The sequence below is a fragment of the Gigantopelta aegis genome, chromosome 8 (genome assembly GCF_016097555.1).
Source record: "Gigantopelta aegis isolate Gae_Host chromosome 8, Gae_host_genome, whole genome shotgun sequence".
Taxonomy (NCBI): Eukaryota; Metazoa; Mollusca; class Gastropoda; order Neomphalida; family Peltospiridae; genus Gigantopelta; species Gigantopelta aegis.
The window spans coordinates 21733557-21744807 of record NC_054706.1 but is presented as its reverse complement, the minus strand read 5'-3'; the positions used below and the strand labels follow the sequence as shown (position 1 = coordinate 21744807).

General features: G+C 37.5%; 1 protein-coding gene across 1 annotated transcript in view; it reads right to left on the bottom strand.

The window, feature by feature from the left end:
- The window catches only part of LOC121380243 (neuronal acetylcholine receptor subunit alpha-7-like), a 14807-nt gene extending 6705 nt beyond the window's left edge, over positions 1-8102 (bottom strand). Inside the window, exons 1-4 of the mRNA XM_041509072.1 lie at positions 7778-8102; positions 4504-4613; positions 3203-3660; positions 928-1014 (exon numbers count right to left, since the gene is read on the bottom strand). Of these exons, the coding sequence (XP_041365006.1) occupies positions 928-1014; positions 3203-3660; positions 4504-4613; positions 7778-8041 (919 nt within the window). The 5' untranslated portion in view covers positions 8042-8102. The remainder of the gene's footprint in view (positions 1-927; positions 1015-3202; positions 3661-4503; positions 4614-7777) is intronic.
- Between the last annotated feature and the right edge of the window lie 3149 nt (positions 8103-11251).

The window sequence follows — 11251 nt, the reverse complement described above, 5'->3', positions numbered from 1 at the left end:
TCAATCGTCCCAGACGGCTATATGGAACCTGAATCGAGGCAAGGTCTGATATCCTGGATATCGTCTGCCAAAACTCACAGTTTGAACTCCGTTTCACCGAGGATCATCTGACACTCGCAACTCTCTATGTCCATTTCTCGCTCCAGCCAGTGCACCATTACTCGTATATCAAAGGCCGTGGTATGTGCTATCATGTATGTTGGATGGTGCATATAAAAGATCCCTTGCTGCTAATCGAAAAGAGTAGCCCATGAAGTGGCGACAGCGGGTTTCCTCTCTCAATATCTGTGTGTTCGTTAACCATATGTTCGACGCCATATAACCGTAAATAAAATGTTTTGAGTGCGTCGTTAACTAAAACATTTACTTCCTTCCTTATCTGTGTCGATCTGGCATTAATTTAACTTTTGATCCAATAACATTTGAAAAGCACCACATATCGGTCGTCGTAAGTTTGCAAAATACTACACGTCCTTAGTATGATTTACTATTTAGTTGAAACATACCATAGATCAGTGGAACATGTACACTCGGTTCCAGTCGATACAAGCAACAGCCATGTATATGCAGTAATTGTTGTCAAGTTACACTACTAGTATTCACACATTTTGGTGACGCCACAGGTAAAATCCAAGTGAGAAGAAAACATCTGGGCATGTGCTTATAGAACGTTATAGGCTACTCTCAAATATGAAAGCCTTGAAAGTCTCTGACTCTTTTAGAGTCTTAAGTCTAGATTCTAACAGTTTTGTAAGCACGGGGCCTGGAAGAAATTGCATCAAGTTGTACTATTTCCACATGTTGGTGTCCGCATTGACAAGATCACTAGTTAAACATTTTAAGAAATTAACTGATCAGTTACTGGGGGATTTTTTTCGAGAAAACTGTGAAACATAATTACTGTCCTGCTATGATATAAAATCTTACCAATGAGTGGAATGGATGAAGCTGCTCTCGGTGTCGAGTCCGCCAAGACCAGGAGTAGAAAGAAAAACGCAACAAATACACTCATACCTGGAAAACAACATTGTATGATTTACTAACATTCAAATACTGAAGTAATATGTATTCAGTTTCACTACTGAATCAAACTATTAACAAGCTCAACTGTTCGAGGAAAATATACCACTGAAGTAAAATTGTACATTTAAAATCCTGCTAAGCTGAAATGGAATGAATTCGAATAGTCTTACTAAAAATAAGATTTAACGAGCTCTATCACTGAAGTAAGTCATAAACATACTCTACTATTGAAGGAAAAAATAATTGTTCGTTTGAATGAAAATGTAACAAGCTTTGGGGCTGATGTGAACGTTAATGACTACAGAAGTGAGACGTTAGCACGTCATACTGAATCACTAGCACTGAAGGGAATGTTTTATTTAACGACGCACTCAACACTAGCACTGAAGTATTATTTAACGAGCTGGACAAGTGAACTAAATTTGAATGTAACAATGTAGAATACATGTTCTCTATAAATAGCGCATTTTGAGGAACAGAGAAAAAGAAGAAAACAAATGAAAAGGAAAACGATCGCATCCCGCCAACAGCTGTAGAGTCATTTTCTATTGTCAATAATGTTAACAAACATTAAATTAACACATTCATTTTGACTCAGGCATTACATAAAAATGTGACACCTGTCATTTAATCTATCTGCAACACAACTGGAGTCAAAACAAAAAGAAATAAAAGCGCGCTTTTCTCGACCCCCAGTACCCCCCCCCCCCCCCCACACACACACCCACACACAACCCCCCTAATTGAATCCGAGCCTGAATGGTATTTGCTCGAATAAACAAAGTCACACATCACTGCCAGTGACAGCATCAGTTCAAACTATGACACAGAAGTTAACATTTGGTTCAGTGCAACTTTAAACAGTTCTTTTGGTGGATCGTATGTAAAAGAAAACTGAAAATGTTCCATTTCGAGTTTAAAAAACATTAAACATTTACAATCCATAACTGTATATGATACACTCTGATTTGCAATGTAAATCGTCCATCTGCTTGGTTATTACAGAAGTTAATAGTTGCACTTGATTGATGGTCATGTTTGCCATACAGAAATAACTGACAATATATCTGATACCATGCATTAGTTGCTTGATGAATTGTCTACGATTACATGCCCTGGTGCATGTTGATAATGTTTATCATGAGTTAATGTTCGGCGAATATTGAATAAAGCTGACTGAAAAGGGAAACACTGTGAGCAAGTGACTGAACGAGATAAACAGAGATAGATATACACAGAAACATGCACTGAGATAGACATCTCGTCAGACAGACTGGCGGACAGCCCTGGCAGACAGAGATGGAAGAAAAACACAATGAGATGACGACATACAAACAGTTGAGGGCAGGACGTAGACCAGTGAACTATTTCGCGGCCGGTCTATTATCAATCTCCGTCTGTGGGCCAATGGGGATATTTCTCGTTCCAGCCAGTCCTTCACACCTGGGGTAATAAAGTCCTTGGTATGTACTATCCTGTCTATCGGATGTTGCATATAAAAACATGACGTGCAGCTAATCGACCTAGGTAGTGTAGTGTTAATCCAATGGACATACAAGGTTGGTAGATACTGGGTTCGCAGCCACATACCGACGCCCACCTATAACGAGTTTCAACGACTCATTGAGTAGGTATATGACTACTACACCGACTTTAGTCTCACTACCCACTAACCACTGTTCTGAGCTGTGTGCCGTGAATCTTAATTGGATAAAAGCTCTAACATAAGTATAAAATAAACAAAAATCGGAAAGAGTAGCACATTGCGTGGCGACAGCGTGTTTTCTCTCAAATCTATATGGTCCTTATCCATGTGACCGACGTCATATAACTGTAATTAAAATGTGTTGAGTGCGTCGAGAGAGCGAGTGATCGAGAGAGAGAGAGAGAGAGAGAGAGAGAGAGAGAGAGAGAGAGAGAGAGAGAGAGAGAGAGAGAGAGAGAGAGAAACAGACAGACAGACAGAGTCAGGCTAGTAGACACAACTTATAAATTATACAATATTGTCGACCTTAACACGAAATCGACATGTGACATGTTAGAGACGTAAAACTTTAGAGAGGTCTGCATATTAAACAGTAGGAAACATAGACACAGATAGAGAGACAGACAGGTAGTCATGGACATACACATGGAATGGACAAAGGAATTGGGTTTTGGGTGGTAATTCCAAACATACCTAGCTGCAGTTTAGCGGGCGACTCCGGCGGCACCCAGAATATGACGAGCGTCAGCAGAGACAGCAAGGCGCAGGGCAGCACCAGAATGAACGTATAGAAAGCGATCTTCCGCTTCAGCGTCAGGTGGAACGTCAGGTCCGGGTAGGGCTCGGGGCAGCACGAGTAGAACTTGACGTTGCGGATGCCCATGTTCTCTATGATGTCCCACTCGTTGCTGGGCACGAAGTCGCTCGTGTCCATGGCGTGCGATTTCAGACCGACGAACTTGATGTCCAGCTTGTTGCCGTTGTAGGTCCAGGAACCGAATTTGAGATTGCACGACTGAGTGTCAAATGGGAAGTATAGGGTGTCGAAGAGACAAGAGCTGCGCAGAATGGCCTGCGGCATCCACAGCAGCCATCCGTCGCTGGCAACGACCACGAGGGCATCACGCTGTTCCCGTAGTCGGTCGTCAGCGCTGTAGAAAAAGAAAAAGTGTGGTTAAAGTGTGGTGTTTCTATATCACGTATATATTACTAAAACACACACACACAGACACACACACACACACACACACAGAGAGAGAGAGAGAGAGAGAGAGAGAGAGAGAGAGAGAGAGAGAGAGAGAGAGAGAGAGAGAGAGATGCGCTATGTTGATTTGACATGAAATCATTGATCCTGGTTTTATGAGGTACATCATCTTGTTTGCTTCACATACTATGTATTTTGTGCTATTTCTAACTCAAGAAACACTTTTAATTGGCTAAATTTGAAAATCTATTACAGAAGTTTTTAGCCGAAACCATTATACACTGTGTAATAACTAACATGAAATTCATTAAATAAAACATTATGATTATATTTTTAAAATGAATTTACTTTAACAAAGCGAAAATTTTCTTAACGGATCCGTATGATATTGAGGCACGTGTGCAGAAGGAGTTTTGATCGCAGAACCACCACCCCCCCCACACACACACACACACCCGTTCATTTTTAGGTGTTTTTTTCTGGGGGAGAATGATCCGAACCTCCCAGTAAATGTCTTGTGCTACACGCTAGATCCCCACCCCTACCCGCTCTCTATAATTATTAGTGTTTATTGCGGTTACGAGTGTTGATTAAATTATTGAAAATCATTGGTCGAATTTAAAAAAGCCGTTTTTTCTCTCTCTAAATGCAGGTGTTTAAGCACTGTGTATGTATTATGTGTAGTGAAACTCGTGTATGACAAAAACAATCTTTATAAGTTCAGTCCCGTAAATTCTATCGTTAGCCGAAGCAAGTGCAAGAAAAACCCCATATTTCATCAGAGACTTACAAATTATAAAGTAGAATATCAGGTAGCCATATTTTGTTGGACGGAATTCGAATGCTTTGTATATCATCATGGACGGTGGTGTTCCACTGTAGTAAAATATCTTGCCATTTCTGTGAATAAACACAACAGAATGAGTACAATAAATAGCATTAAACAACATACTAATATACTAGTGTTCTGTTTAGCAACACACGCATTCAGAAATGGCAAGCATAATTCAAATCTAAAAGTGATTCGGCCGAATTATCAACTCTGTATTAATTATATATTACTATAATTAGCGTAATGTTTCTTTTAACACTGACTCAGACAGATAAAGCCAAACGTCGTTTAACAGGGCCATAGAACTTTACTGTTTTCTTCGATGATAAGAAAAGAAAAGAAAGAAATGTTTTATTTAATGACGCACTCAATACATTTTATTTACGGTTATATGGCGTCTGACATATGATTAAGGACCACACAGATTTTGAGAGCAAACCCGCTGTCGCCACTACTTGGGCTACTCTTTCCGATTAGCAGCAAGTGATCTTTTATTTGCGCTTCCCACAGGCAGGATAGCACAAACCATGGCCTTTGTTGAACCAGTTATGGATCACTGGTCGGTGCAAGTGGTTTACACCTACCCACTGAGCCTTGCGGAGCACTCACTCAGGGTTTGTAGTCGGTATCTGGATTAAAAATCCCATGCCTCGACTGGGATCCGAACCCAGTACCTACCAGCCTGTAGACCGATGGCCTAACCACGACGCCACCGAGGCCGGTTAAAAAAAATGTTGGGGAACACACACACACACAAACACACACACACACACACACACACAAAATAAAGCCACAAATCGAAAATGCATAACAGAAAATATGAATCTAACATTATTATTTAATCTTTGAATGACCCTCAACAACAAACCGTGAAAATTGTACAACCCTAATATCGTGAGTTTTAATATAAAATATATATAAAACAGCATAGAGCTATATATAGTAACGTTAATTCCCGTCGTTCTGTCGTATATTGAGTATCACACAATAAGCGAATTTGCCATATCTACACTATAGCTGTGTGGCGTATTTTAAAATGGCAATGCACGTTTTATGTTCCACTGGGACAAGTATTGAAAATATCAAAGAGTGTATTTCAACTCTTTTTTAGTCAAAAAAGGAGGGTATTAGAGATAACCATACAGAATGCTTGACTGATATATACAGTGTAAGGTTATAAGTACAGTGGCTATCCCAAAAATATTAAAACACTTAAACCAGTAGTACATTCAAAATATTAATACATCAGCTCATTTGTTTGTAACATAATTATTATTTCGACATTGGACGAGAGAGAGAGAGAGAGAGAGAGAGAGAGAGAGAGAGAGAGAGAGAGAGAGAGAGAGAGAGAGAGAGAGAGAGAGAGAGAGAGTTACTTCTTCCGGAAGGCAACAGCAGATCTTTAATATTATGCCCATTACGATAGACAGGGCAGACATAAAATGGTATTTAGTGTACAAATCACACCTGAGGTATAGGGTTAATCACTTAGCTACATCCCGCCATATGATTTTTTACGAGATCAAATATTACAATTTAAATTAAAGTAACGACTAAAGCAGCCTCTGCCTGCCTACACGATCTCGTTGCAGCAGGCTTTCGATCCTAGGTGATGCATTTTATAATTGGATTGTTTCGTAACGGTACATCCCATCGTGCCCTTCCCAGCGGAACAATTAGAAAACCTTTAGTATCCACTAAGCTGATACACATAATTAACTAAAAAGCAATCATATAGTCTGGGAAATAAATACGTGTATACTATTCGACATTCTGCCAACATTGATTTGACACACACTCTAACACATTTACATATAAAGTTATTTATTTGTAAATCGTCCAAATGTAAAACTGATATAAAATAATTTGGAAACATGGATTTCTTTAACACTACTTGATTCCTCGTAATTTTTTTATAAACAAATGATAATTTTGATAATAGAACGATACATTTGTAAATCTGAACGACCACACCGTAATGCATGGTTAGTTCCGTATCTTTGTACAATACAGAGTCGAATGGGCATTTGACGAAATAGTGGCTTATTCCAGTTGGATATCGATCTAGTGCCTTGTCTATAGGAGGAGAGACCCTTCCGGGAATATCCTTTATTGGAGATTTCACCCCTATTGCATCTCCACAGAGAAGACTGCCACTTCCAGACAATATTACAAAATAAAATAAAACAACTAGCACCGAACAGAGCTCATTAGAATATGTACAGCTGTGTTGACATGCACTCATGAATCACTGTCATAACAGGTGTTAGCGAAAGGTGAGCATATCCTATCCCACCGGTAGCACCCGCCATGAATACTGCCACCACATCTGCCATTTGTCACTTCATCTAAAACGATGAAAACGTATGCACAAGTTCGAAATATGGAATAGCATCAGCCATCAGTTTAGTCAGTGATGCATCATATTTAGTAGATATAACCTCCAAAGGTTTGCCATAAAACGTGTGTGCAAGAATGATATGGTGTTGTTTCAAATATGAATACAATGTGCATGTCCTAATTTAATTTAGAAGTAGCGATATGTAGTAACCAAAAGTATATTGCTCGATGTAGAGGGAAAACTGACTATTAGAAAATTGAAGTCATCCGTTTTGTCATACATTTTAGTGTGTAGACCAGTGTCGCTTTGAATCGCTATGCATGTAGTCTGCGCATATGGTCCATACGCAGTTTAATACACAGTGGTCGGTAACGGCCATTGTTCTATAGTCCGTCTCACAGGAAACGCCTTTTTTCATACTATGAAATTTACTGCCAGTTATCTTCTAAATTGCACACACAAATAGTATTTGTTTGTTATTTCCAAAACACTTTTACTTTAAATTTTTACCTCAAACCAAACTGAAATTATTTACCCCCCCCCCCAAAAAAAAAGCACACAAAAACAACAAAAAAACAACAACAAAAACAAAAAAAACAACAACAACAAAAACAAACAAAACAAACAACAACAAAAAACAAACAAACAAACAACATTTTTTGTAAGAGGATGGGACGGCCTATAGTATATCATTGCAAATAAATATTAAACGATTTTACCCCTCACCAAAAAAACCCCCAAAACAAACAACAAAACAAAACAACAAAACAAAACAAACAAACAAAAAAAAAAAAAAAACAAAAAAACAACAACAACAAACAAACAAACAGCAAAAAACAATACACACACAAAAACAACAACAACCCAGCAACAACAAACAAAAAGCCTCACGTAGTGAAACCAGACGTTAGTTTTGAGGACTTGGTTCGTCTCGTCCACGTCGAGTATCTGAATGAGCGAGAGGCCGAAGTAGACGGTGATGTTGTCGGCGGTGTTGATGACGGGCCGGCCTATCCGCCCCTGTGTCTGGTACCGGTCCAGTAACCGCTTTATCAACCGCTTCTCCGACGAGATGGGCTCCTCGTCATCAAAATCAGCGAAATCAGTACCTATAATATAGAAGGATATTTTGCAGTGGCGTAACGAGAGGGCCATGCCCCTCCCCCCAATCGATTTTTTAAAACTAAATTTTATAAAATCATACACACATACATAGTGCAGGTCCCCCCCCCCCCCACACACACACACCCCCACCCAATATGAGTTGCCCCCCCCCCCCCCCTCCAATATAAAATCCTGGCTACACCAATAATATTTTGAAATATATATATATGATAAAAGTAAATAAATAAATACACATTATTGAGCTCGACATTTTTAAACTTTAAAAAGCTAATTTTGTCAATACGTTGTGTGTTCGTGTATGTCACTTATTTATTACTTAATTGTCACATTATTGTTATTATTATTATTATTATTATTATTATTATTATTATTATTATTTCCTATTACGGTTTTTATTACACATTCTTCCTTTAAGCCATTGAGCAATTTTACCATAGGTTGACACCCAACAGCCAATCTATTGCTGTGCTGGGGTGTTATTAAACATTTATTGATTCTACTTTCAAGTTTCCCAACAAAGCAAACTTACTTATGGTGCTAAAACCTCATTTATGTCATGCGAAGATTATATTAGTAAATGTCAAGAAGCTCTGCCTGGAAGTACTCATCACCAGGGATGCACAACACAAAGCCAATGTTGTAAGGCAGTTATCGAATATTTCTCTCATTCACCAACTTAAATAAACGAATAACCATACAAATATGTTGAGCATTTCTTACAAACCAGAAGGTGTGTTATTTTGGTGTCAAATTAATGTAGTTGACCTATCGAAGATGATGACAGTTTTTATCTCTTGTTATATCAAGCTAATTTAAAGCACAATGTCCTGACAATGCAAGTGAGCCAGAACACGATTTAATGTGTTAGTTGTAAAGACGAACTCTGCTATCGTCAAATGAACTCTCTTTTCTATAGACTATCTTACAAACCGGACAGGCATATGCCTCTACCTAAAACTATATACCAGGCAAAGAAAGCATCAACACAATAAACCAAGCTAGTACTTTTCTGCTCTATCCGAATCGTATAACAGACCAATCAGCTACAACAATCGTTTGCTTGGCTTTCCTTTTCTGTATGTATTTAAATATGTATTGTTGTATATAGAATATAGAATGTCAGGTTACTACGTTTTGATATCGTGATTATTTGGCGATGTTTAGATAACTGTGTAACAGGCAAGCTTCAGCGAGACTATTATAACTGTATCGAACCGAGCCGAAAATATCTTGGGAATAGCATAGCCAGCAAAACAAATTATGTGTATCCAAGTTTTAAATAAAACACTTTGATTATATTGCGAAAAAAGTGGTGTCACATTACATTTTTGCAAAATAAAAACATCACTTGCTGCTTAACGACTGTGACGTCAGACAATGTTCCAATGTAAATATTATTTGCAGGAAGCTACTTTCTTTTTATTTTAAAATGATTAATTCAAAGCTCAGGCTCCTTCCGAATGGATGCAAAGAATGATGAATTGAAAACTATGAGATAAGTTGATGTTACGGGAAGTGTAAATTTTATAGTTATTTATGCAGTTCAACAATTATTGCGGAAAATGGATGTTTGAAAAATGAGAAAACAAATCATGCGCAGAAGACATTTCCTACTACACTGCTAACCCACTGTTATGAGCAGAAATAATTTTTAGTAGTGACCTGATAACACATGGGAACGCCAAGGTCATCATGCTAGCAATGGAAGTGTTATCAGGCAGTGCCATAATAAAACTTCTATTTACCATGTTGGGGTTATCGGGTTACGGGAAGCATTTTTGCATGATAATATATAACTATTACTGTTTGTAAAATATTTGAATACGTGTGTGAGTGTGTGCGTGTGTGTGTGTGTGTGTGTGTGTGTGTGTGTGTGTGTGTGTGTGTGTGTGTGTGTGAACAGGCTTAAAACAAATTTAAATGTCTTTTCCCAATAAAACCTATTTATGGCACTTGCGCTCATGCGCCAAAAACTAATTAGTTTTAGGTAACTTATACGTGACAAAGCTATTCATCTACATCGTTCCTATTTGATTGGATGATATGGCTCCAGTGACTGGTCATCACCTAGGAGCAGCCAGTCGTATGTCTTTAAAACGATAATACACATATGTGTATTATTAGTACATGTATGTGTTATCATTAATAACGATAAATACGTGTATGCCAATCCACACATAAAAATTAAAAGTTTAAAAAACAATAAATCAAACGGCAATAAATCAGACTTTTTTTCACATTAAATAAAACTGTTTTGAATTTAATTAAAACCACAGGAATATAAATACGATTTTTTGGTTTTGAAGTACAAAGAAACCTGCAATGAATATTTCCTGTTCCAAAGAATTTTCTTTACTGTGATTTATTTTTGTTCAATCCAATAACTGTTTTCAAGGAAATTCTTTTTTTAGTTTCTAAGCCTGCGCTGTAGGCATCAATTGTTTTGTGTTAGGTCAATCAACTGGCTATTGCTTCTACTTGGAAATGTAAATACATGCACACTGCGCTTTAAATTCAATTAGGCATTCACACTGGGTGCATGGTAACTGGTTAAATAAATGCATTATCTATTCCAAGTTCTTCCTTTGGGGAATACTACAGCTGCTTATGGAAATGCAACGAGATATGTATATAACATTATCTAGCAATATAATTCGCCTTACGATATAAGCAAAAACACAATTTGATTGCCCGTGTCGAAAAAAACAACAAAAAAACATCATACATAAACTCTGTAAAAAATATGTAATTTAATTTACAAATAACAATAATAATAAATATAAAATATAATATAATATAAAATAAACAACCAAAGTGATAAATCCACTTTAAAAATTATAGTGAATTCCACTGTATTAGATGACTAAATATTTCCGACTGACAGAGCAGTTTTGGCGATTACAATGACATATTAGATACATGTTCGTGCTCAGAATACCAGTGTATGTCTTTCTTACACACCCGTTGGTGAGAACATTATGCGTTATTTTTTTTATAAAATATGTGTGTGTGTGTGTGAAAAACAACACGGTGGAAATAGATTACACTGTGACGTATAGTTAACCTGACAACCATGTGTCTGTGACGCGTAAAATAGCTACAAGTGCAACGGCTGTAAATAACCTTTAGTCGATTTTTTTTTTTTTTAATTTGCTTGAAACCTGTTTTTTGAGAATATGTAAGAAATATAATAATACATTCGTGTCCGTTAGATACCATTTGTCTCACAAGTCGTTGTTT